Source organism: Lepidochelys olivacea (assembly GCF_965140295.1).
Source record: "Lepidochelys olivacea isolate rLepOli2 genome assembly, chromosome: 4".
In the NCBI taxonomy this organism is placed as follows: domain Eukaryota; kingdom Metazoa; phylum Chordata; order Testudines; family Cheloniidae; genus Lepidochelys; species Lepidochelys olivacea.
The window spans coordinates 37823846-37851153 of record NC_140414.1 but is presented as its reverse complement, the minus strand read 5'-3'; the positions used below and the strand labels follow the sequence as shown (position 1 = coordinate 37851153).

The following is a 27308-nucleotide window of genomic DNA, read 5'->3' as shown; positions in this document are numbered from 1 at the left end:
CTCAGCAGATTCTACGGTTTTGGCTCTGATCCAAAACACAGAAACCTGCAGCATCTGTCTCAGCTCTGGTCCCATTAGATTCCCTGCCCCCGTCCTTTCAGTGCCAAGTAGTATTTTCAGAACTACTATCCACTTACACAAAACTTGGGAGAGAGGTGAATCCTCACTAGATCTGATGCCACTTTAGATCACTTTAGATAAGCTATTACCAACAGGAGAGTGGAGTGCGGAAGAAAACCTGGATTTGTGCTGGAAATGGCCCACCTTGATTATCATACACATTGTAAGGCGAGTGATCACTTTAGATAAGCTATTACCAACAGGAGAGTGGGTTGGGGGGGGAGGGGAGAAAACCTGGATTTGTGCTGGAAATGGCCCACCTTGGTTATCATACCCATTGTAAGGAGAGTGATCACTTTAGAAAAGCTATTACCAGCAGGAGAGTGGGGTGGGGGGAAAGAAAACCTTTTGTAGTGATAAACACCCATTTTTTCATGGTCTGCGTGTATAAAAACATCTTTTGTATTTTCCACAGTATGCATCCGATGAAGTGAGCTGTAGCTCACGAAAGCTTATGCTCAAATAAATTGGTTAGTCTCTAAGGTGCCACAAGTACTCCTTTTCTTTTTGTGAATACAGACTAACACGGCTACTACTCTGAAACCAGTTGATATTATGAAGTTGTTGTCATGAAATTTCCTAATCATAGGAAACCTCTTTCTCTGTGTATCCATCCTCTTGGAGAAAACCTACTGCAGGTCCTCACTAGGCTGAGGATAATAGGAAACACTTAACTTTAAAACTATGTTCTAAACACAACATACTTATGCTAAGTAGGGAAGCAGTTTGGCTAAGGTGGTGTTAAGAAGAATGGGGGTTAGGAGTGGAACCTACTGAAGGTCAACAAAGAGACAGATGACAAAAATAAAAGGTTCTAAAAGAAATCACTAGGGGAAGACCCACAGGACATTTGGGGAAGAGGAAGGAAGGGGATAAACTGGCAAAGGTCAGGTTATCTGAGCTGGGGGAGAAGGCTCTGTTTTTGTGCCTCTAAGTGATGCACTGCAACAGAAGGATGTTGGGTGACCCTGATCCAGGCCCATAGAAAGGCTTGGTGTGTTGAGGAAACTGAGATAGGGAATTTCGTGTAAGGTTTACAATTTTTCTTCCAATCTGTGTATTTTCTGCGTGATTAAGTAAATAGCACTAGTGTGTTAGAATCCTGTGCAAAGTGTCTGGGTGTTATTATCTACACCAGGGGTGGACAACCTGAGCCTGAGAAGGAGCCAGAATTTACAATGTACATTGCCAAAGATAGAGCCACCGTAATACTCAGCAGGCCCCCCATCAGCTCCCGCCCCACTCCCAGCACCTCCTACCAACCGGCAGCTCCGCCTCCCAGTCCGTCCCCGCACCTCCCGATCAGCTGTTTCATGGCATGCAGGAGGGTCTGGGGGGAGGTGGAGGAGCGAGGTCATGGCAGGCTCAGGGGATGGGGCGGGAAGGGGTGGAGTGGGAGCAGGGCCAGGGGTTGAGCAGTGAGAACCCCCCGGCAGATTGGAAAGTTGGCACTTGTAGCTCCAGCCCTGGAGTCGGTGCCTATACAAGGAGCCGCATATTAACTTCTGAAGAGCCACATGTGGCTCTGGAGCCACAGGCTGCCCACCCCTGATCTACACTTACTCCATGGCCCCTGGAAGAGGTAAACATCTATGGGTGTACTTCTGGGAGAGGACATGTTGAAGCACATTCTGAGCTTCAAAGACTTCCCAGTTGACATCTCGGACGAGCCCCCACTTGCAATGCCAACAGTCCCTAGTTGTCAGCAGGCAGGACTGAACCTTAGACATTTGAATCTTAGTGTACGAGCCTTGACTGTATGAGCTGAAAGCCACATGCCTCTTAAGCCAAGGTTGTAGCTGACTCCTCAATGTCTAGATCAGGGTCAGCAACCTATGGCACATGTGCCAAAGGCAGCATGTGAGCTGATTTTCAGTGGCACTCAGACTGCCTGTGTCCCGGCCACCGTTCACTTAGTTTCTCTGCAATGAGTTTATCGTCTTTAAGTGCTCCTTTTCTATCCTGATTGTCCAGGGGCCCCACTGGTTGTTTAGCAGGCTTCCTGCTTCTGATGTACTTAAACATTTTGTTATTGCCTTTTGAGTTTTTGGCTAGCTGTTCTTCAAACTCCTTTTTGGCTTTTCTTATTACATTTAATTTCGCAGTGTTTATGCTCCTTTGTACTTACCTCACTAGGATTTGACTTCCACTTTTTAAAAGATGCCTGTTTATAGTTCTTGAAAAGCTTCCCCCCACCATCCCCAGTGTTGGATGTTACCTTATCATTCACTTCAGAACTCAATGCACAACTACAATAAATGTATTTCCTAATTCCATTCATTTATTAATACTTACTTGCTAATTGTTTGTTTATTTCTTACTTGCTAATAATTTATCTAGGCACATTTACAACCATTTTCCCATTTCAAAGAACTCTTAACTTGTGTAAGTGATTTAAACTTTAGATGAATACATAAACCTTGCATGTTGGTACCTCTGAGCAGGTATCTTTCTAACTTGTGGTTGTGAGTAAAACATTCTCCTTAGAATAGGGCCTTTGTCAGATAACATACAATGTACAGACATCTATAAAATGTCTAATTTATATAATAAATATAATACATATCAGTGATTCAAAGTACAGATTGTCACTATCATTTCTTTTACATTTAGCACAAGTGATAAAGCAGTTACTTAGGGACCTGTGAGTTCTCTCTTTTCAATTTCCATTAAGAAAAGGTTCCTAGAATATAAAATAACAGAAAAGCAGGGGTCCAATGGGGACTTGACTTCAGTAAGATACTGTGAGAGTATAATATTATCATTGGAACACTTCAGCGATTGCTTTTAATTTTATTTGGGTTTTTTTGCTTTTCTTCTTTCCCTATTTTTAAGTTCCCTTGGCCCCACCACTCCCTCTCCACCTGTTTGCAGTGGTGGCCAGCTATAGCTAGGAGCGTGCATCATTCTAATCGGTGTACAAATCACACAAGCTGGACCTTTGCTTATAGGCATCAGTGAATTCACTGCCCTCAGATTCTCTACAACCCCAGCTTTTAATGGTATGTCAGATGATATCACAAATAAACATTTTAAGATGCATTTTTTAACATTTTTTCTTCTTTTGGGCACAATCAAAATAGGGCTGCTACTTTTGTAAATCAGTCTTAAGAAGCAAATTTGTTTGTCACAAATTCCTAACACTGCATTGGCACAATGTATTGCAAAGTGATGGTGGTGTAGTAAAATATCATCCTGTCAGGATATAGCTTGCTGTCATTCTACAACCCGAGGACAGTGCAGCAGAATCACACAATGTGCTGCAACAAAATGATGTTACAATGCACCGAGAGAAGGTGTCACAGTGTAATGTGACAATGGTGCAATGTATTGTGACATGTTTTCATCATCTCATGATGTAACATGGTGATGACATGAAGCAACATGTGCCAAAAAATCCTTCATGTGGTGTGCCAATGTTGTGGTTCAACAGTCGGGTGTTACAGCAGCATGTCTTCATTCACTTCCCTTTTCTGCCTCTGGATCCTTTCCCAGCTTTGTCTTGTCTGTTTTGATTGTACACCGCCCAATGCAGGCCCTATCTCCTACTGGTTGCATGTACAGGGCCTAGCCCACAGGGCCTTGATGGCTGTTGGCAGTACTGCAATACACCTTGTGTAACTAAATCATTGAGCTGTGATACTATGTGCTGATGGGGAGACCCCATAACTGCTTCACTGAGCTGGCACGACCCCCTGTGCCGTGGTCCCTGGCTGGGGTTCTGGCCACACCTGAGGCCAGAGGCTTGGGGAGGACAAGAGGGCTGCCCCCTATTTGGGGGGTTACCCCATAGAATATCAGGGTGAGAAGGGACCTGAGGAGATCGTCTAGTCCAACCTCCTGTTCAAAGCAGGACCAATCCCCAACTTTTGCCCCAGATCCCTAGAGGGCCCCCTCAAGGATTGAACTGCCAACCCTGCGTTTAGCAGGCCAATGCTCAAGCCACTGAGCGATCCCTCCCCCCTTGCCAACCCCCCCGCGCCAGGCTGCTTTGTGGGGAGGCCGGAGAGACCCAGCCAGCTGCCCGGGGACGCGCATGAGGATGGCCCTGGGCGCGAGGACTGGGCTACCGGCAGCACGTCAGCCACGCATCCCACCCTCTATCCCCGGGCCTGGCGCCTCCCACCGTCTCCCGCCTGCCCAGCTCTAGGGGACAAAAGAGTGAAGGGCCGCGGGGCTAGAGCGGCAACACCGGAAGCGCCCCAAACCCCTCCCTGCTCTTCCGTTTTGTGTGCGTGTGCGTAGGGCAGCCGGCGCGCGCGCGCTCTCTACCCTGTGCGTAGCGGGAGGCTGGTGCGCGCGCCGGCTGCTCCTCCTATAGCTCCCTTTTGCCGAATCGGCGCGGACCCCGCCCCCCCCCCGCCGCAGCTGGCGCTCGCGCACGAGCGACTGAGAGTCCAGAGCCCCCTGGCCGCATTCGAAGAGTCTCATCTCTGCCACTCACCGCGCCCCCCCCCCCCACCCCACCCCCGTTTGGAGCCGCCCCGCCGCCCGCTCAGTGCGCGCGCGCCCCCTCCTCTCCTGGAGATGGAGCGGCCTGGGAGTCAGAGCAAGAAAGTCAAGCTGAGCAACGCGGTACAAAGCTGGGTGAGCGGCTTGGGGAGCTGCACCGGGGGGGGGGGGGGGGGGGGAGGAGGGAGAGCAATGTGGAAGCTGGTGGCTCTCTGCCTGCCTGTGCTGATGTGGCATTGCTCGTCTGCAGACCTGCTCGCTGAGCTCGAGAGAGGCAGCAGCCTGTGTGTCCGGTTCGCGGTCTCCGTTGCACAGGCTGGGTCTGCAGTTTGCCAAAGGTGAGGGCGGCGAGGGAGGATGTGCACGGCACGTTTGCACAAAGGGGGGTGTTTCGAGCGAGGGTGACTTGAATCCTTGGTACTTGGCTGGGGTAGGGGGTGGTGGTGCAATCGGATTGTAAATGTCTCATTGAGAGATTATAAACGTTGCCTTAAAATGAATATACCTGTGAAAGTGTAGCTCCCGCAGACGAGTGAGACTGGGTAACAGCACCTCTCTTCATTCCCAAGGGATCTGCCTCCAGGGGTCGTTCTTTTATGTTTTGAAAGTTGGGCTCCGGGGGAAGAAGTAGGAAGGAGGGTTTGCACAGGGAAAAATGCAGATTTCAGGCTTTCACTCCTGTCTTTTGCACCTTGGTTCCTCTGCTTCAAGTATGTTGGAAGAGGGAAAGATGAAGAATTCAATGTACAATGTAACCATTCATAAATCTGGGGCAGCTTGAGACAGAGGTTCTTTGTAATGTGGTGGCTAAATAGAAAGCTGTCAAAGTAAGATTTAAGCCAAACAATGAAAACCATGGTTCTTATTCATAGAGGTGTGGGCATATGGGCAAATCAATTTACAGTGCAGGCCCCAGACTAGCAAACTAGGGAGAAAGAAGCATTCCCCGAGAACACTTATGTTGTTTTTGATACTGTGTGTGAAGAAAATGATTGGGAGTCTGAAAATAATGCTATATTTAAGCAGATGTGATATGGAGAGATGGGCCTCTATTCCTTGCCATAATATATATTAGATATTTCTTACTGTGCCATTAATATTGTAGAAATCAAGTAGCTAGTGTCAAAGTATTGCTCTGTAGTTTCCCACACATTCTTTTGGTAAGGAAACTTCAAAATTGAAAACTAGTATTTCTTGGTGTAGTATTTCTTGGTGAATGTTAGACAAAACAGGTGGGATCTCTGTTCCTTCTGTATTATTTAGAGATAATATTATTGGTCAAAACACGTGCCTGTAAATTGTTTCCATACTAACTTATTGTATCAAATTGTTGGAAGTTCTTAATTCTGTGTCAAGAATGAGGAGCACGTGACATATTTTAATCTTTTGCTCTTAAACTGTGTGTTCAGTTATTCTGGATTCTAGAGTAGGAGAACCCTCTGATCCAGAATAATTGTTGTAATTGACTGCAATGGGCTTACGCAAGAATGAATTTGGTCCTTTGTATTATAAGGATCTTCACCTAGTATTTTATGACATTCTGGGCAGTGTCATTAAGGGAATACTGGTTAAAATCAAATATTTAAAAAAAACAAAACAAGTTACTAACAACTCCATATGATTTTAAAACATTTAAACAAACAAAACCTGCTGGTCACTGTTCCTGCTGGTGTTTTGTTTAACTGAAAAGAAATGTAAGGCTAGTCCCTCTTATCTTTGTTTTATAGACAGTTTCACTTTTTCCTGAGTAGTGCATTGCCTGAGTTCTAAACACTGCTGGGGATGTTTTTGTTTGGGTCTCATCTGGAATTTTAACACCCTCCTCCTCCATTTCTGTTGGTTTTAGGGTTGTATAAGCTCACTCACCAAATCTAAATTGTCAGGGGCAAATTTGCCTCAGCAGTGTCACTTAATTTTAGCAATGTTTTTTATTCATTTAAACAGCTAATATCAATAGACCATGTATGTTGTTTTGTTTTTCTCTAGTACTAGGGGGGTAGCCGTCTTAGTCTATAAGGTGCCACAGGACTCTAGACTAACAGACATCTTGGAGCATTAGCTTTCGTGGGTGAATACCTACTTCATCGGATGCATGTAGTGGATGATGAAGTGGGTATTCACCCACGAGAGCTTATGCTCCAAGATGTCTGTTAATCTATAAGGTGCCTCAGGACTCTTTGCTGCTCTCTAGTACTGTGTAACACTTAAAACTGGTGATGTAACTAACCTGCAAAGGTAAAGTAGCAAATACTGTTAACTTCACCAATGTGTGCTGGATGTTTCCCTAAACCAGGCTGTTGTGGAAGTCAGCATGATACTTAAAAACATACTTGTTTCTTTAAGGTCCTACTATGTTCATCAATCTCCTATATTGATATGTTTCAGAGTAACAGCCGTGTTAGTCTGTCTTCGCAAAAAGAAAAGGAGTATTTGTGGCACCTTAGAGACTAACCAATTTATTTGAGCATGAGCTTTCGTGAGCTACAGCTCACTTCATCGGATGCATACCGTGGAAACTGCAGAAGACATTATATACACACAGAGACCATGAAACAATACCTCCTCCCACCCCACTGTCCTGCTGGTAATAGCCATTTCCAGCACAAATTTGTGCTGGAAATGGCCCAACTTGATGATCACTTTAGATAAGCTATTACCAGCAGGACAGTGGGGTGGGAGGAGGTATTGTTTCATGGTCTCTGTGTGTATATAATGTCTTCTGCAGTTTCCACGGTATGCATCCGATGAAGTGAGCTGTAGCTCACGAAAGCTCATGCTCAAATAAATTGGTTAGTCTCTAAGGTGCCACAAATACTCCTTTTCTTTATATTGATATGATGACCAATTGTGCAGTGTGCTGCAGGGGTGGGAGGCTTCCCAGAGCATGGGCTTCAGTCCAAGTCTGAAGGCGTACACCGCAGTTAAACAGCCCCTTATTCCAAGCTGGTACAGTGTAGATGTAGCCTGTAATTGCAATGTAGACGTGGCCTGGGATAACAATGGCTGAGCCATCAATGGGGCAAGATTCAACCTGTATGGGATTTTTTGGATGAGCTGAGAGAAGCTACCTGGATGTATCAGTGGAAAAAGTTGATGGTTTGGGAAAACTCAATCAGACTAAAGGATCATGTTGGAAGTGGTGCAGACTGTTTCTCCCAATTCAGAGCGGGGGAAAAAAGACACATCTGCCCAAATTATAGGGATAGAGTGGTTGAGCTTAGGTAAAGAAATATAAGTGTAGGATTCTTTTGTTTTATATCTTGGCTCTGCCTGCTGTATACTATTGGGCAAAAGAATAAACAGTACTTTGTGTTGAAGTTGTTGTTCATTCACTTTAATTAGCTGCTCTCATAGACTTCTGAAGGGAAACACTTGTAGATTCCAAATCCCAGTTGGACCTGCAGAAGTAGTCATGGTTGGTACCCAGCAAGCTGTAGCCCAGATTCTGGTCCAAGAGTAGCCAATGTGCAGAATTCAACCTCAGAAGAAAGAAAGGCCTGATACTTCCTGAGACCCCCAAGAAGGAACAGCAGTGCATAAGCCCCAGTAACAGTGATGCATTTATGGCCTTTAGGCTGTTAAAAAACTTATAGCTATAAAGGTGCTGCTGAATTTGGCCACCAAGAATGGCTTATTTATATAAATCTAATTATATCCCTTCAGTACTGATTCACATCTGTAGATAAACCTTATTATATTGGCACCATTCATTTTGATATACATAAAGGCTTTCTCAGCATTTATATTGTAAAATATAAATCCCTGACTAAATTAACTGATCGCTTCTTCAGACTGAAATTAGACATACATAATCTTATTGCCAGGAAACACTGTCTTCAAGTAGAGCCAAAAAAACTGACTGTCTTTAGACTTTGTGTCCTTATTATTTTAGCACTTTTTGGTCTTTTTGCAACCCTTCTGTCTATAATTTGAAATTTTACATTTAAAATCAATTTAATATTTTGGAAAACTGCACATTTTGAGTGATCATTGTCAATTTTTCATAACATTTAATTGTGATACACAATAGTTTTAATTTTGCATAGTGGTGCAACAGTAATATTGATTTGCGTAACTTTAAGATCCCAAAAGTGGGATTTCCAAAAGCACCCAAGTGACTTAAGAACACAAGTCTTATTGACCTACAGTGACTTATCTGCTCTAAATCCCACTTTAAATAAATAATGTACAAGTGTTATGAGTATGTTTACCTAAGATAGTAAGTGTATATTACATGCTTCCCCGAGACTTTTTCCTTACAAAAGAAAATTATTTTGAAGTATTAAGACTGAGTTGTCCTTGAAATTAAGGAATGTAATATTCTCTGGTCATTGGATAGATTTTTTTTTTTTTTTTTAAATCAATGGTATATAAACTTTTTCTGGAAAATCAGTATTTATCGTGTGTCTCTGTTAGAACATTTACTCTTTCACAAGTGAATGGCTTATTTCTATTAAATGCGACTGGGTGGGCAGGGCTGAATGGATACTCTTGTTCTCCTCTACTGCAGTGCCAGCTGTTCCAAATACATATTTTTTTTCTTCTTTGAAATCAGGAAGTGAGTCTAGCCATGGAATATCTCCAATTTAGTATATGTACCTGAACTGGTTGGTTTGTTGAATCTATTCCAAAGTTGTCTCGCTACTGAATTAATACATTGGTTGCAGCCTTATAAAAGCCTCCTTGTTAACTTCCGCAGGCAGATAGAGCAAGAATTGGGAAACCCACTTGCTTACTGTTCAACTTACATGGAAACTGAAGCAGTCTGAACCATTAGTTAGTGTGGAATTGAAACTTTCATTTAAAAAAAATTCAAATGTACATTGGGGCACTGTTGTTGTCTTTAATTAGAAAGGACAACAGCCGTAGTGTTCCTGCTGCTGTTCTTAGTTTTGATAGCACAGTAAGTGACTGGATGCTTTTGCATCTTAGTGCAACCCTATGGGCAGCATTAAAACTGGCAGGAATCATGACAATTTTGCTCCGCATTCCCAAGCAGCTGATCCCAAGCACTAGAGCTGTTGCTGTGGACCAGGCTGGTAGCCATTGCCTCACATCTTATTCCCCTCTCTTTTTTTGTGCTATTACTTAGCTGATTGGTTTATATCTCTGACTCATATGATTGGTAAATTTCTGGAGCCCTGAGGTCACCTGGAAAACATGCCCACACAATTATTGAAAAACCCTTTTGTTCTGGAGGTATTTAAATGTCCAAGTGTACAAATGTTGAAAATTCTTCACCAAAAATCAAGCTGAACACAGAGATCTGTGTCTCCCAACCCTTCCCTAGCCAAAAATGCTAGAGAATCATAGTTTGTCAAACATAATGCAACATGCCAAGTATATACAGCAAAATAAACAAGCCATGGTTAAGATGTCGTACAGAAACGGAGGTAATTTTCCATTATTTAGGGCAATGGTGCTAGAGCTACTGTGAATCATTCACTATTGATGATCCCGTTTTCTGTAATACCGGCTGCACAATTTGGTGGTAGGTTGTCTAGACTAGGAAAATTTGTACTGCATCAAAACTGTCGTAATTTCCCAATTATGTTCAATTGAGAACAAATTAACAAAGTCACTAAATCTTAGTGCAACTCTTTATTAAAAGCTTCTCTCAAGAGATTTAGTCTAGATCCAGCTTTTATTTGGAGTCATGGGGGTTTTGTCATTTATGTGAGAGGGAATAGTATTGAGCCCTTTGGTTTTAAAGGTGAACTGCAAAATAAAAAATGAGTTGTGTTGTTAGGAAAGGGGTGTATTCTGGGATTCATAACCTTTGGATTCTTTTTATGGTTTCCTGACTCACAGCTGCACCCGGTAGGTTTTTGACACTGAAAGTACACCCCCAGAGCCCACTGGCTGCTGTGCTGGGTGTGTGTGTCTCTTCTCCACTCCCTCAGCTTTCTGCTTGTGGAGTGCCTTGCATGGTGACAGGTTTCAGAGTAGGAGCTGTGTTAGTCTGTATCAGCAAAAAGAATGAAGAGTACTTGTGGCACTTTAGAAACTAACACATTTATTTGGCCATAAGCTTTCGTGGGCTAAAACCCCCTGCATCAGATGCATGGAGTGGAAAATACAGTAGGTAGATATATTACACACACACAGAACTTGAAAAGATAGGGGTTGCCTTACCAACTCTAACGAGACAAATCAATTAAAGTGGACTATTATCCTTGTGCTGATACATGTTCTCTGTGTGTATAGATATATATCAGCATGAGGATAATAGTCCACTTTAATTGATTTCTCGTTAGAGTTGGTAAGGCAACCCCTATCTTTTCAAGTTCTGTGTGTGTGTAATATATCTACCTACTGTATTTTCCACTCCATGCATCTGATGCAGGGGGTTTTAGCCCACGAAAGCTTATGCCCAAATAAATTTGTTAGTCTCTAAGGTGCCACAAGTACTCCTCGTTCTTTTTGCTTGTGGAGTGTTTCTGCTAATTTATCCTTGGCCAGACTCTGATTTTGAGTCTTCCTCCCTAGCGAATGACTGCAGCGCCTCTTTCTGCTGCAGCTCACAGTTCTTCAAGCAGCAGCAGAATGATAATGACCTGATCTTTGTCACTTTCATTGCTGCCTACAGTTTTCTCTAGGACACCAAAGAAAACTGATAGGACTTCTGCTGCTGCAGCCTGGGAGAGCCAGCAGCAGAAGCACTGGAATAGTGTGCCCTGGGTTCTTGTTTTGAAAGGTATCTTTGGCACTGTGAGTGTGTTGGGGAATAGGGGAAAGCGAGAATGATGGCATTGTGTGTGCTACTGGAAATAGTCATAATGAATGAATGCTTCTTTTAATAGGTTAAACAGGGTCTTTCTTACATACAACCGAGCAAAAATATTTAATTTTTTAATACTTAAGGTTATTGTTAAAGAAGATGCCTCTGGGCTGCATCCCCTCCCAAGTTGAGACTGTGCGAGATGTATGTGGCAGGGAGAATAAGGTTTCTTATGCCATTCAAGATATCTGAAGCAAAAGTAAGGCCTTGTCTGTATTACCGCGGTAAGTCGACCTAAGTTACACTACTCCAGTTATGTGAATAACATAACTGAAGTCGACATAGCTTAGGTTGACTTACAACGGTGTCTACACTGTGCTGTGTTAACGGGAGATGCTCTCCTGCCGACTTACCTTATGCTTCTTGGGGAGGTGGAGGACAGAAGTCGACGGGAGAGTAATATGCCATTGACTTAGCTTGTTTTCACCAGACCTGCTAAATTGACACCCGCTGCATCGATTGAGCAGCGCCAATCTAGCGGTAAGTGTAAACATGGCCTAAGAGCGCCGTGGTGATGAACATACTAAATATGGATGGTTGGTATTTTCCCATTATAGTTTCTGCAGTGCACCTTTTTAGTACTCTGTATCATATCTCTGAACTTCTCTTAATTAAACATCTCACTTTGGACTCCAAACTACCTGTCTCCCATAAACCTCACTTTAAAACTATCAAATTGCTGAATCCAGAAAGTGAATTTAGTAATGTCAGTGTGTTTGTTTAAGCTAATTCAGCATTTTTTGAGAATCCTTTGAGAATCCTTTTCTAATGTGCTTTGTGTGTTTGTTTTTCCCCTTTATTGTCATATCTCTCATGATCTATTGTCTAATTACCTAATTTAGGCCTCAATCTTGCAGTGATTCACATGAGCAGACCTCTACACCTTTGTGAAATTCCATCCCCAGACACGTTAACAGACTTCTCCGGCTTCATTGGGTTGGGAAGGTATTTCAGTCAGGGTGATAAAAAGATCCTGGCTGTCGGGGAGAACGGTGTGCTGTGTGCTCTCCTCAAGCTCCTCCTCCTTCTCCTCATCTTCCCCATCCATAAAATCCTCAGGCACGGCGGAGAGTACCCCATCATCGGAGTCCACGGACAGGGGTGGGGTGGTGGTGGTGGCCCCCCTTAGAATTGCATGCAGCTCAGCGTAGAAGCAGCCTCTGTCTTGGCCTCTGTCCTGGAGCGTCCGTTTGATTCTTTGGTTTTCTGGTACGCTTGTCTGAGCTCCTTAAGTTTCGCACAGCACTGTGTTGCGTCCCTGCTGTAGCCTCTGTCCCTCATGGCCTTGGAGATTTTTTTGGAATGTAGTTCTGGTAGCACGGATTCTTATCCCCATACAGCGATCGGATCCAGTACCTCCTGTTTGGTCCATACGGGAGCTCTTTTTCGATTCTGGGACTGCATGGTCACCTGTGCTGATGAGCTTGTCTGACCAAACAGGAAAGGAGATTCAAAAGTTTCTGGGGCTTTTCCTGTACATCTGGCCAGTGCATCCGAATTCAAAGTGCTGTCCAGAGCGGTCACAATGGTTCACTGTGGGATAGCTCCTGGAGGCCAATATGTTTGAATTGCATCCACACTAACCCTAATTTGAAACGGCGATGTCGATTTCAGCACTAATCCCCTCATTGTGGAGGAGTACAGAAATCGGTTTTAAGAGCACTTTATGCCGAAAAAAATGGCTTCGTTGTGTGGACGGGTGCAGGGTTAGTTCGATTTAACGCTGCTAAATCTGGCAAACTCGTAGTGTAGACCAGGCCTAAGGGATTGCCATGCTGATCACTCTGCTGGTTTAGGGCCTTAGATTGTAAGGTCACCATGACAGGAATGTCTTCTTTTTTGACTAGATTGTGTCACACATGCTTACAGTGCTATATAAGTAGGTTATTTTTAAATTTTTTAATTATAAAATAATTCTGGATGAAAGGTTTTGGCCAAAACTATTAACCATCTCCCGTAATCCCTTCTCATCCACGAACAATGTCCTAGACAGATGGAAAACATATTATGAAAGCGTGTTGAACCACACACCTGCTGACAGCTGTCCAGAGCTATGTGATCTGCTAAATCATGTGGGTGCAGACCTAGGGGAAAACACTGATCATCTGGGATAGCCTTTCATACTTCCTCACTGACAAAGTTGCAGAATGGCAGTGCTGCTGGACCTGATGGTATTCCATCTGAGCTACGCAAAAGTGCCTGAGAATCAGTGAGCATCAGCTTGCATCGACTGTTCTTAAAAGTGCAGTCATCAGACAGTTTACCACCAGAATGGAAAGTTGGCATCATAGTGTCCCTGTACAAGGGCTAAGGATCTCACACCGAGTCTGGCAACTGTAGGCTGATCTCATTGTTGTCAGTGTCTGGGAAGGTCTTTGGTCTCATTCTGTTTAGCAGGATGCAGCTGCTCCATAACAGACATTGTCATCTACAGCAATCAGGTTTCACTGATGGGTGATTAACAGTGGAAGCTGTCCCTATCCTCCAGCTCCTGGCTGAGCTGTGCCAAGAATTTAACCTCCTGCTTCACGTGGTATTTGTCGATATAAAAACAGTGTTCAATTTGGTTGACAGGTCAGCACTCCTCACACTGAAAGGAGTTGGCATTCTAGATGTTTTGCTAAACCTGGCACGCAATCTTCACACCAGTACTAGTGTGAGGAGTGTGCTTTGATTCATGGCTTTTGCTGTGTTTCAGCACAATCTCAGGTGTGCAGCAGAGATGCATTCTAACCCTATCACTTTTCTGTTGAGCAGCTGACTGGATATTAGGACTTGCCGCTCCACATGTTAGAATCAAGGCTGGCCAAGAAGCGTCCACTAATCAAGACTATGCCACTGACATTTCCTTGCTTGTGGAGAAGGCAGAGAATTTCAGCCCTGCCCCTCAAAGTCTCCAAGACACCACCAGCACTTTGGAGTTGACTGGTCTTCTGCCATGAGATGTAGCTGGACCTACAGAATCCTTGGTGCAGGTGGAGTCAAGTACCATGGAGAAAACTTGTCCAGTTCATCTATCTAGGTTGCAAACAGAGTTCAAATGATGGCAGCAAACTGGACATTTAGACTAATAAGAGTTGCTGCCTTCTATGTGAAGTTTGTGTTTTACTTAGCACAAAGACATTTTTGTCTCCCTGAGGCAAAGTTCAGGATCTGTTAACCCCGTGTGCTACCTGTATGGCAATATGGGTCAGAAACCTGGATCCTCTTACAAGCGGGCTTGGAGCGCCTAGAGGCATTTCATATGTGGTCTATTGGCAGATCCTGAGCGTAAAGTGGTATGACATTTAGTGCAGTCAAAATCTTCCAGCATTCTGGTCTCCTCATTGCATATTCTTTGCCAATGCCACTAGGATAGACAAAAACATCCCAGCACACTGTGCTGTCACACTTCCCATTGACATGCAAAGGGGTGCATGCCTTTGTGTCGTTATCTGATAAAGTATGACCATGTAGATCACTGTTGCTACCACTGTTATATAATTGCAACAAATCTTGTACAAAATGTGGCATGTAAGGTTATGAGTATGCTATGTGTATGCACGTATCATTATTGTATTTGAAGTTATGAGTATTGTATTTATACCTGGATTTCAAATGTTTGCTCCTGGGGTAACACCCACAAGATATTTAGCCTGCACATCTTGAGGGGACTATTCAAATTAAGTGGCTCATCAAGGAACACTTATCTCACAGTGGACCATGGGAGAGGCCTATCTACAGATAATGAACTTTCTTTCTGTGACTAAGCGAAATTATGCATGGACATGTGATTTGCCCATGTGACTCCAAACTCCATCTTTTACCTGTAATTTTCTACTAGCTGTGCTGAGGGCTTTGTTTGACACAGTGGATTTCTCTCCACGTGGCAGAAGCTATAAAAGGTGCTGGAAACGTGTCAATTTGCCTCTTTCCTGCTCAAGCCTCTGGACTATGAACTTACACTAATGGGCGCATTCTAACCAAGGGACTGAGGATCTTCCAATGATTTGGAAGCAACCAGAGACTTGACTTAAGCCAGCAGTTTATTCCATCACAGCTACAAGCCTGAACCAAGAACTTCACAGTTATTGTATGTATTTTAGAAATAAACCTTTAGATTTTTTAGATACTAAAAGATTGGAAACAGCATGATTTTTTGGGTAAGATCTGACTTGTATATTGACCTGGGTGTGCGTGGCTGGTCCTTTGGGATGAGAACCACCTTTTATTTGATGACACTGGTTTTAAAGAACCACCCATCTCTAAGTTTAGTGGTTTTGGTGGTGATACAAGGGCCGGAACTGCTGTTCTGACTTCTTCTGTTTCACCACACTGGCTAATAAGTTTACTTTTGTTGCTGGTTTGGTATAACTCATGGGAGAATAACCTCCAGTTTTGGGGTGTGTCTGCCCTATTTCTCAGCAGTTTGTCCTGAATTTGGTATTCTCAGTTGTGACCCACGGAGGCATAGTCTTGACTCTACCTGATGCTGCCTGTGGGGTCACCTCAGACACTGTTGGATTTTGAGCCATATCTGGGAACTTCATTGCACAACAGCTGCAACATCATCCAATGGTAGTCACTCTGTGTAAGGCCCATCAGATCTCGAACCCAGGCCTGTAGAGCTGCTAGGCAGCAAACACCTCCCTGTTGCAGCCAGCAGCAGCGGTAGCCAGCTCACGCTCCATTCCCCATCACCTGCTGCAGACACAGACCATGGGAAGTCCCACCTCATAGGGTAGTAACCTCATGGCTCCTGATTGGCTCCCCACCGCATATAACACCCAGGGGCATTCCAGGAAGTATCCAGTGTGGATCTTCTGTAGCTGCTGTGACTATTCCTGATGTCTGCTTTTGAACTCCTGGCTTCAACCTTGGCTTGATTTAGACCTTGGCTCTTGACCTGGACCTGAAACCTGACTTGGACTCTGGTCCTTGGTATTGATCCTGTCCTGGAATTTGACTATGAACTCCTCCACTATTGTCAGCCTCAGGTTTGACCTTGCTCCAACTATTTGTCCTGACTGCCCTCGTCAGGATCTTGGCAGTCTGGCTGGTGCAATGGTCCTCAGTAGACTATATTTGTTTGATGATGGGGGACCCCCACCTCCTCCACACACACACAATCCTAATTCCTTTTAATAACTTTTCATAGTTTTTTAAAGCATTTTGCTAACTTTCCCTCTAACTGAATAGTCAGGAATTGGAATGATAGTTGAAGGTATTTTAGAAGTTGAAAGAAGATTTACCTACAGGCAGGGTGGTCTAGATGTTTGAGTGCAGAACTGGAAATCGGACCAGACATGCACAATTTACAGGGGAAAGGACCCCTTTTGGGGAATTTTAGAAAGGAGCATTAAGCCTTATAACTGGAGCCTTGTTACAATCCTGTGAGAATAGTTTTCCCCTTAATCTAAAGAATTTACAGTAGTGCTGAAAAAAATCTAACTGGTGTTCTAATTACCTAAATAAGGGCATTTTAGCATCTGACCTCATACTTTTAGCCAGTCAGATTTGCATGCAATAATTGACTAGTCCAGCCATCCCTATGGTGGAAAGTGGGGAGTTCAGTGTATGCGGTTCACGCAGGTGGTCTGTTTGTTTTCCTTTGTACCCTTTGGCTTTATGGAGCTGCTGATCTATTCAGTGTTAACTTTTGCTTTTATTAGTTTGCCTGCCAGTCTCGCTTTGTATGTGTGAATAACTTAACCTAACTAACTCTCCTTTCTACAGGGAATGCAGAGAGCTACCAATGTCACTTATCAAGCCCACCATGTCAGCAGGAACAAGAGAGGCCAAGTGGTGGGGACGAGAGGTGGCTTTCGCGGCTGCACAGTCTGGTTAACAGGTACAGTCAAACCCTGTGCATGGATTTATGAAGGTTTTCTTCATTTTTGTTTACCCATTGTATCTTTTTTTTCTTCTTTTCAACTTTTTCTTGCTAAATGTGGGTATGAGGCTTAGATTAAAACAAAGGGGCTTGTCACGGTGCGAGACTTGCCCCTGCGGCGCCTCCTGCTGGCCTCTCAGGGACTTAGCTCTTCCAGCCTCCGGCGCGCCCTCTGGAGGCTGGTGTCCCTCTTGCCGCTGGCCCTCGTGTCCCTCCCGGACCCCGGTGCCCCTTTTACCCAGGGTGCTGCCCTCTGGCAGTACCCCCACAGTCTCTGGGTCTCCCCTCCCCAGGGAACCCCAACCTACTATCCCCACCTCGCCTCAGTCTTTGGCTACTGCCAGTCACCATTGAGCCTGCACACTGGGGCGGACTGCAGCGTATAAGCCAATCATCACAGGCAAGGGGGGTTTGGACCTGCTGCCTCTTCCTACCCGTGGGCTGCCCTGTTGCAACCCCAATACCCTGTCTTAGGCCGTCTGCCAGGCCTGCATCCTGGGGCTTTTCCAGTCTGGAGCCTCCCAGCTCCTCTGGCCTTCCCCAGCCCTCGTACGCTCCCTAGCAGCCAGGTCCAACTCCCTCCACAACTAGAGGAGGCTCAGTCTGCTCCTGACCCACTGCCCTCTTATAAGGGCCAGCTGAGCCCTGATTGGGGTGTGGCCACAGCTGAGCCTGCTTCCCCCAATCAGCCTGGGAACTGCTGGCTCCCAGCCACAGCCCTCTCCTGGGCTGTTTTAAGCCCTTCAGGGCAGGAGGGGTGACCACCCTGCTACAGGGCTACTGCTAGTTTATTGACTGCACAGTCATGGAGTAGGGAAAAGTTTGCTTATGTCCTAGAGAGAGCGCTGAGTGTTGCCTGTAAAAGGAGATATTCAGTCCTTTGTTGGGGGTGGTGGTGTTTTTTTTTTGGTTTTTTTGAAGAGAGGTTCTTGGAAAGGGAAGTGTTCTATAGAATCACAGGTCTCATAAAATATACAAAGTTTTTGTGTAGGCGAGCAAATGTTTCTCTTTAAATCTGTGCAGTGGGATCCTGGTCAGGCTTGCAGGAAATTACTGTAGGATAGACAATAAAATGGTCTTTCTGCTTTGAACGTGATTTTGAGTAGGCCAAATATCGGCTTACATTTGTGTAAACAAGACAGCACCATGCCAGTGTTAGGGAGCTTATTCCTTCACCCACTTACTTCCCTGGTCCTTCTCGCATGAACAGAGAGCAACAATACCCGAAGTCCAAAGGTGCAAACAATTTGATGTTTATTGGGGTGAACTTCCAGTAAGCATGATTCCAGTTTCCTTCCTTAGTGTTCCCCTTTCCAGCTCTGAATCCAGAGAGCCTTACACCTGTGTCTCTGTTCCCATTCCTGCCCTTAGCCAAACATGATTCCAATAAGAAAAGGAGTACTTGTGGCACCTTAGAGACTAACCAATTTATTTGAGCATGAGCTTTCGTGAGCTACAGCTCACTTCATCGGATGCATACCGTGGAAACTGCAACAGACTTTATATACACACAGAGAATATGAAACAATACCTCCTCCCACCCCACTGTCCTGCTGGTAATAGCTTATCTAAAATGATCATCAGGTTGGGCCATTTCCAGCACAAATCCAGGTTTTCTTACCCTCCACCCCCCCCCCCCCCCCACAAATTCACTCTCCTGCTGGTGATAGCCCATCCAAAGTGACAACTCTTTACACAATGTGCATGATAATCAAGTTGGGCCATTTCCTGCACAAATCCAGGTTCTCTCACCCCCCTCCCAAAAACCACACACACAAACTCACTATCCTGCTGGTAATAGCTCATCCAAAGTGACCACTCTCCCTATAGTGTGCATGATAATCAAGGTGGGCCATTTCCAGCACAAATCCAGTTTTTCTCACACCCCCCACACCCCCATACACACACAAACTCACTCTCCTGCTGGTAATAGCTCATCCAAACTGACCACTCTCCAAGTTTAAATCCAAGTTAAACCAGAACATCTGGGGGGGGGGGGGGAGGTAGGAAAAAACAAGGGGAAATAGGCTACCTTGCATAATGACTTAGCCACTCCCAGTCTCTATTTAAGCCTAAATTAATAGTATCCAATTTGCAAATGAATTCCAATTCAGCAGTTTCTCGCTGGAGTCTGGATTTGAAGTTTTTTTGTTTTAAGATAGCGACCTTCATGTCTGTGATTGCATGACCAGAGAGATTGAAGTGTTCTCCGACTGGTTTATGAATGTTATAATTCTTGACATCTGATTTGTGTCCATTTATTCCTTTTACGTAGAGATTGTCCCCACCCCCATTCCCTGTTCCCCCACCCACTTCCTGATTGACTGCAGACTATATAGTAAAACTTGAGTTCTGCATAGCTATACTGTAACCAATTGTTTTACTGAAATTTAACTAACCAATCCTAACATATTGTAACATGATTATTTAACCAATTATATCCCACCACCTTAATTAGTTTACACCCAGAAAAATTAATTATACAGAAGACAGAAACAAACACAGAACCAGACAGAGATTATACAGACAAACAATGGGGAAATGGGGACTACAGTGATAGAACAAACACAGAAATGAGGATTTCACATCCCAGCTATTGATAAGTGAGTTCTTGCCAGACAGGATGCTATCAAACTAAGTTTCCTTTTACATCTTCTAGGCACTTCCCTTTCTCTGGAGGCGATAGGCATTATCAGGACAGGATTGTATTCCGAACAGGCCAATAGCACCTTATTTCAATGTGACTAGTTTGGAATGTGAGGATGTGACCGGTCACTTCCCAGCTTATGGCTGTCTCTGTTGCTTAGCCAAAGGCCTTAGCCTAAGAACAGGGCCTCAGACTGTCACAGTAAGAGAAGGACCTTATGCTGGCAGACAGTGATTTTGATTCTTTCCTTTATACCTCTATAACTAGCCAAGTGGTAAGAATACATCTAAATTCTTAGAGTATAGGCCTTTACAGACAAGCCTGAATATCTATATCCTAACAGCCAGGATCAAGAACTTCCTTCAAATATCATTTTAAATGGCACTGTTGATTTAAGTCTCACTGCTGCTTCCAAATATAAATATGGCAAATTCTAAGAACCTTGGTAAGCAGACTTAGAGGAAAACCAGAAGTAAAAGTACTGATTTCTGTCAGGATTCACAGGATGAAATTGGCCCCTTATTGCCTGTCTAGGCTCCAGGTAGAGAGTTGGAACGGCTGTTTCTGAAAAACCTTGAAGCTGCACTACAAAAGGATGGGATTTTCAAAAGTGGCAAGTGACTTAGGATCACAAGACTCTCCATGGGACATGTGCTCCTAAGGCGCATAATCGCTTTTGAAAATCCCACTAAAAGTCTATAACAGAGCCTTAAACTTTTTTGCATATCTCTGTGCACAAAACGATACATGATTTCAGAGGTTCTGCAGATGATGAGCTCCCTCATTTGGGCAATACAGTGGAAACCTAAGTCTTGTTGGATCCCATAGATGATATCAATACGTTGTCAAGTGCTTCAGAGGCAGAGTAGTGAATCAAAGCCATTAAAGACAGGTTCTACAGCACATGATCAGAGCAGTGAAAAGCAAATAAAGTCTTAGGTTACTGGATCATCTTAATTTGGCTTCTTTATTCAAAATTAATCTCTTTTTGTACCACCAGGTTTACATCTTAAATACCTGGCAACCTTTTCAACATAATCTTTCAGGCAGATGTCCAAAGTAGCCCATTAATGGCTAAGAGGAAAAACTAGGGCTCTCTGAGCAATGAAGTGTCTAGGTACTGTTTACATCCCCCCCCATCCCCCAAGGTTTTAGGGCCTGAGCTTAACTACCCTGAAGTTGATGGGTTGACTCTCTTGGTTGACTTCAGTAGTCTTTGGGTCAGGCCCTTACTGTATGAGATTCTTTCTTATATTTTAATGGATTTATCTGCAACTTGTCAAGATTCTAAATTGCAGTGTTTGTTCCTTCACTTGATATCCCCCTCTTTGTAAATTGCAGAAAATTATAGTTCCTCTTCAGGGTTATGTGATAGTGTACCATTCTCTTTGTTCTTTCTTATGGTCTCAGTCCAGAATGTTAAAGAAGTACATTAACCAGCATATCAATAGTGTCAGGCAAGTCATATCGCTGAGTTCACTACCACTCAAATAGGTATTGCTCTTCTGTTTTGTAGGATCTCTGCCTCCCTTTTTTGAAGACTAAGAATTTTCTGAGTCAATGATTAAGATTTTTTTAGTCTTTTTTTTTCCCCTCAAGTGGTTGCTCTTTGAGATGACTGTTACTCTTAAATTTTTTCACCCTGTTGCTGTCTTGTTTGTTTTCTCAAGTTACTTTTCAGTCAGGCCCTCCGACTTTGTCTGCTTTAAGAATCTGTCATGTGTATCTACGTAATCATACAACACGCAGTCACAGGCCCTGATCCAGCAAAGTACTTAAATGTTTAACTTGAGGCACATGAGTAGTCTTACTGACTTCAGTTAAGTTTAAAGTTAAGCATGTGCTTAAGTTCTCTGATGGATTGGAGCCTTCATGAGCAGTCTTCACTGAGTTCAGTGCTACTACTATCTAGTTTGCAGAAGACGGCAACTGCACTAGAGACTTGTGTGAGCACTGCTTAATCTGTCTCTGGTATTTCTCTCATTCAGTAGTCGAAGTCTGGAAGGAGAAAGTAGCAGCGCAATAAGCAGCTTCTTATTGTAGACCATGGAGCTCCTATTCATATGGCATCTCTGGCTCAAATTTCCTTCATCTGCTTAAAAATATTTGAGGGGGGGGTGTGAGAGAGTGACTGAATATAAATAGAGGAAGCTGATGGAGTTTAACATAATTTTTCTCCCATTTCTTAAAGTGGTATATGTTGAATGTCTAATTGGTCTAACTTTTTTGTTTTTGACTTGTTTAGGGCTGTCTGGGGCTGGGAAGACCACAGTTAGCATGGCACTGGAGGAGTATTTAGTGTGCCATGATATTCCATGCTACACATTGGATGGTGACAATATTCGCCAAGGCCTTAATAAGAATCTGGGCTTCAGTCCGGAAGACAGGGAAGAAAACGTTCGACGTATTGCTGAGGTTGCTAAGTTGTTTGCAGACGCTGGTTTGGTGTGCATCGCTAGTTTTATCTCTCCTTATACCCAAGTAAGCATACTGCCTTGATACATATTTATGGTGCTACAGGATGCAATGGTTTTGCTGTGCCACAAATGTGTTCATATCACCAGTCTCACTGGAGAAAACACATGCAAAATATGTCAGTGTCTCTCAAGGAAAATTTTTAAGCTCTAGAAATCATCCATTTAGCCTCTCTTCAGCTGATAAATATAGTATACATTTTTGGTATGTAAGCTTGAATTTCCTTTGAGTTGCCTTAGAGATACAACTGTAGGTGACATCTCATGAATTTCCTAGCCCAGTTGAACTTTTTTCAGTATTAGTGCAGTCCCTGTGTCTGCTAAATTTAAAATAGGAGCTGTCTTTTAGTGTAATTTTGTCAGCTGAGAAAAACAAATTTGGCATTAGGACAAGGGGGGAAAAGGAAAAAACAAACCAAAATTTCAGTGTGTTTTTTCACTTGTCCACGTTAGCCATCTGGATTTCTTTGTTTTTTAAATACTGAGAAGATGGAGAATATGCTTCATCTGGAAAACATAATTCAGCTGTTAAAACCTCTTTTCCACCCACCTCAAATATACAGCATGGTCTTTACTTCCTTAAATTGTGCAAGCAAAATATGCACTTGAGCATGCAAAATGGGTAACTGTGTTCAACTAGTTCAGTTTGTTGTTGCATGCAGTTTTGCATGTGTATTTGGATGTGGCTTTTTGGAAATACAGCATAAATGTGTGTGTACATTTTGTACTGTTAAGAATTTTTCATTGTGTCTGTGGAGATGTACTCAGTGAATGAAGGGGAGAGAGCTGGTGAATGGACACCAGGGAGCATCTTTCAAAATAGGTTTTATGGAGGGTGTCTATAGTGTGACAGTTTCCAAGTGAGAATTACCTCAGTATTTCTCTGGGTGTTGCTCTGCAAACTATTCTTTAAAGAATAGTTTGGAGAGTTCAGGATCCTGTAGCAGGCCACAAGTTCTAGAGATGAGAAAAATGCTCTATTGTGTATTTGTTTAGAGATCAAGAAATCTAGATTTAATATTTTAATTAATTGCTTTTTTAATGATGGCTAATGATTGGGAATCTTGTGACTAATAGTATGCTCTCAGCAGGACTGTATTTGTAAAATGTATGTGTGTTATTTGGGGCTGCACAAGTCTAGTCAGGTTGAGGTGTGCAGAAGGAAAGTTGATATTCAGCGGAAAGCCAAAAAAAAAAAAAAGGTCGGGAGGAGGGTTGAGAAGAGTTGAAAGATTCATGGGCAGTAAGTGACATCCCTTCATGGCTTCAATGAAATAGGGTAGATGTATTACTCCTAATATTTTTTTGGGGGGGAAATAGAATATCCCATTGTACATATGACTTGAGTATAAAAATCCAGTCCTGTATAAACTACCTCTGAATTTGGTGTCCATTTTACTATGCAGATAGCAGCAGACCCACTAATCATATGTAGTTTGTACTTCATGGAAGGAACATATGTTCCCCCTACACCCCCCCCCCCGCCGCCCATTTTGTGATTGCAATCTTAAATAAGCTAATGTCCTTCAAATATTCTTCTTTAATTTTTTCTGCTTCAAAATTCTATTTAAAATCTGTTAATTCTTTCCCCCCTCCCTGTTCAGGATCGGAGCAATGCCAGGCAAATTCATGAAGGTGCAAGTTTGCCTTTTTTTGAAGTATTTGTGGATGCTCCACTGCATGTCTGTGAAAAGAGAGATGTCAAAGGACTCTACAAAAAAGCCCGGGCTGGAGAAATTAAAGGTGAATCTAAGTATAGTCACATCTTTTTCCATGCTAAACTTTGATCTTGTTGTAATGGTTGGCTCAATGGACAAATAAAAAAAGGGCACACTCCAGGCTACGTTTCATTAAGGTGCAGTATGGTCCAGTGAATTGACACTGGACTGAGACTCAAACAACTGGATTTCTATTCCGTACTCTGCCCCTAGCCTGCTGTGTAACCTTGGGAAAGTTGCTTTGTCTCTCTTTGACGGTTTCTCCTCCCACCCTTTACCAGTCTTCTCTATTATAAGCTCTTTGGAGCAGGAACAGTTTCTCCACTCTGTACAGTGCCAACCACTGTGGGGTCCTGAGCTAGTTTCCATATGTAGACACTACTGTAATGCTAATAATGGCCTGCCAAAAAAGTAATGGAAAAGTAGTACATTCGCAATCCTTCCTTCTGTAAAGCTGCATCATGAAGACCGGTTTTACAAATTTATTTTTGTGGTGCTGAAGAAGGTGTGGTTGCGTGCTGATGCTCTGTTACATTTTAATACCCCAAATAAGACCCACTGCCCCGCTAGAAAAAATTTAAAAAGCTGGAAAAAAATATCCTAATGGATTGGAATCAGTCAGCAATTTTGCTTAAGGATAACCTCATAACTGCCTTTTTGCTGGATAGTAGTCCTGCAACTTGTAGTGGTTGGCAATAGTCATTCTGCCTGTATTTGGAAGCAAAACAGTGTTGTACAGTTTCTGCTTCAGCTACTCAATTTCATAGACTTTAAGGGCAAAAGGGACCATCATGATCGTTTAATCTGACCTCCTGCATGTTGCAGGCCACAAAACCAGCAATAGGCCCATAATCTCTTGCTGAGTTACTGAAATCTTGATTTAAAGACTTCAAGTTACAGAGAATCCGCCATCTTTTTCTCTAGAGATGATGAAGCTACTGAATCAAAGACCGCTTAATGCGTATCTGGATTTCTGTGGAAGCGATTGTGGGTGTGACAGGTTCGATCATAGAAATCTCCTTGGGACTGTCACCTGATGTGGTGAAACTACCTCTGAGCCCATTTTCTCTGCCAGTTTGGGCCTCCAGAACCCTGCCTTGTTGTGCCAGACATGCCAGTCTTCTCCAGCACAGACCCAGGGTCTGAACCACGTGCCCCAAAGCTGCAGACTTAACTGAAAACAGCTTAAGACGTGCTCCTGTCTCCAGCACCCAGACACCCAGCTCCCAATAGGATCCAAACCCCAAATCAATTTGTTTTACTCTGTATAAAGCTTATACAGGTAAACTCAAAAATTGTTCGCCCTCTGTAACACTGATAGAGAGAGATGCACAGCTGTTTGCTTCTCTGCTCTGGGTTAATTAATAAGCAAAAAATGGTTAAATATAAATACTAGGATTTAAGTGGTTCCAAGTAACAACTGACCGAACAAAGTGAATTACCAAGCAAAATAAAACAAAAACACGCAAGTCTAGGCCTAATTCAGTAGGAAACTAAATGCAGGTAAACCTCACCCTCAGAGATGTTCCAATAAGTTTCTCACAGACTAGACCCCTTCCTAGTCTGGGTCCAGCAATCACTCACATCCCCATACTTACTGTCCTTTGTTCCAGTTTCTTTCGGGCATCTCTTTGGGGTGGAGAGGCTATCTTCTGAGCCAGCTGAAGACCAAATGGAGGGGTTTCCAAGGCCTTTTATATTCTCTCTCTTGTGGGAGGAAAACCCTCTTGTTCTCCTGTGCAGAATCACAGCTACAAGATGGAGTTTTGGAGTCACATAGGCAAGTCACATGTCCATGCATGACTCAGTTATTTACTGGCCAATGCCATTGTTTACATGTTTGTTTGAACGTTCCCAGGAAAGCTCAGATGTGGATTGGCGTCTCCCAAAGCGCATTGTTGGTTAAGTGTTTCTTGATTGGGCACTTATTGAGAATAGTCCTTTCTCAAGAAGCTGACCAAATGCTTCACTGAGGCTACTTAAAATCCAAAACACATTGAGATACAACTACATAGCCAATATTCATAACTTCAGCTACAAAAATGATATACACACACAGTATAATCATAACCAGCAAATCATAACCTTTCCATAGACACCTCACACAACAACCTTTGTACGATATTTGCTGCAAATATTGTGACAAAACTCTGTCCTTGCCTCTGTGGGTCCTGCGTTTCCTGGTGGATTTTGCTAGCCTCAGAGGCTCACTGTGACCCTCTAAGTAACCCTTCTCTCTCTAGAGATAAGGCTCACAGTCTACTGAGCCATTTTCATCATAAGCCAGCGAGGGAGGTGAGGAGAAGTTATCCTTCCTTGCACAGTCTGTTATCTCAGTGATCTCAGTCTCTGTTATCTCAGGGGGCAAAGGTGCGGGGGAGCCCAGGCCCACCCTCTACTCCGGGCTCCAGCCCAGGGACCCTAATAGTATCAGCTATGGTATCTGACCTTTTAGAAACATGACATGTACAATTCCCTGGGCTACTTCCCCCACAGCAGCCCTCACTTCCTCAAGCTCCACCTCACCCTTACCTCAGGGCCTCCTGCCTTGTGCCTAATATGGTGTGTACTACTCAGCCTCTCCACCAACGCAACTTCCTCCCACAGCTGCTGACATGCACACTCACCAGCCTAACTGGGAGGCTTTTTTAACTAGTTTCAGCCAGCCCCTGATTGGTTTCAGGTGTCCCAATCAACCTAGCCTTCTCCCTGCCTTCTGGAAAGTTCTTAATTGGCCCCAGGTGTCTTAATTGACCTGGAGCAGCTGCCATTTTACTTATCCTGGTACTAGGAATTTGTTTAGCCTGGAGCTAATATATCTATCTCCCACTACTTTTCCATAGCCATCTGGCCTTGCCCCGTCACAATATATAGTAGTGGTTGCAACAATGATCTATACTGTCACAGTTTGTCAATAATGTCACACACTGATAGAGAGATATGCATAGCCGTTTGCTCCCCCAGGTATTGATTACTTACTCCTGGTTAATTAATAAGCAAAAGTGATTTTATTAAGTATAAAAAGTAGGATTTAAGTGGTTCCAAGTAATAACAGACAGAAGAAAATAAATTACCAAGCAAAATAAAACAAAACACGCAAGTTTAAGCCTAATACATTAAGAAACTGATTACAGATGAAATCGCACCCTCAGAGATGTTCCAATAAGTTTCTTTCACAGACTCGACTCCTTCCTAGTCTGGGCCCAATCCTTTCCCCAGGTACAGTTCTTGTTAGCTCCAGCTC

The 27308-nt window shown here is 43.5% G+C and overlaps 1 protein-coding gene across 2 annotated transcripts in view; it reads left to right on the top strand.

Annotated features, from left to right (window-relative positions):
• Window positions 1-4558: 4558 nt before the first annotated feature.
• The window catches only part of PAPSS1 (3'-phosphoadenosine 5'-phosphosulfate synthase 1), an 80193-nt gene continuing 57443 nt past the window's right edge, over window positions 4559-27308 (top strand). The window contains exons 1-4 of one of the 2 annotated variants that reach the window (XM_084626816.1): window positions 4559-4707; window positions 17069-17183; window positions 22118-22353; window positions 23951-24089. In XM_084626816.1, coding sequence (XP_084482942.1) covers window positions 4648-4707; window positions 17069-17183; window positions 22118-22353; window positions 23951-24089 — 550 coding nt within the window. In that variant the 5' untranslated portion in view covers window positions 4559-4647. Of the gene's footprint in view, window positions 4708-4792; window positions 4911-17068; window positions 17184-22117; window positions 22354-23950; window positions 24090-27308 lie in introns of those variants that run through there. The other variant, XM_084626817.1, reaches the window with a different exon arrangement.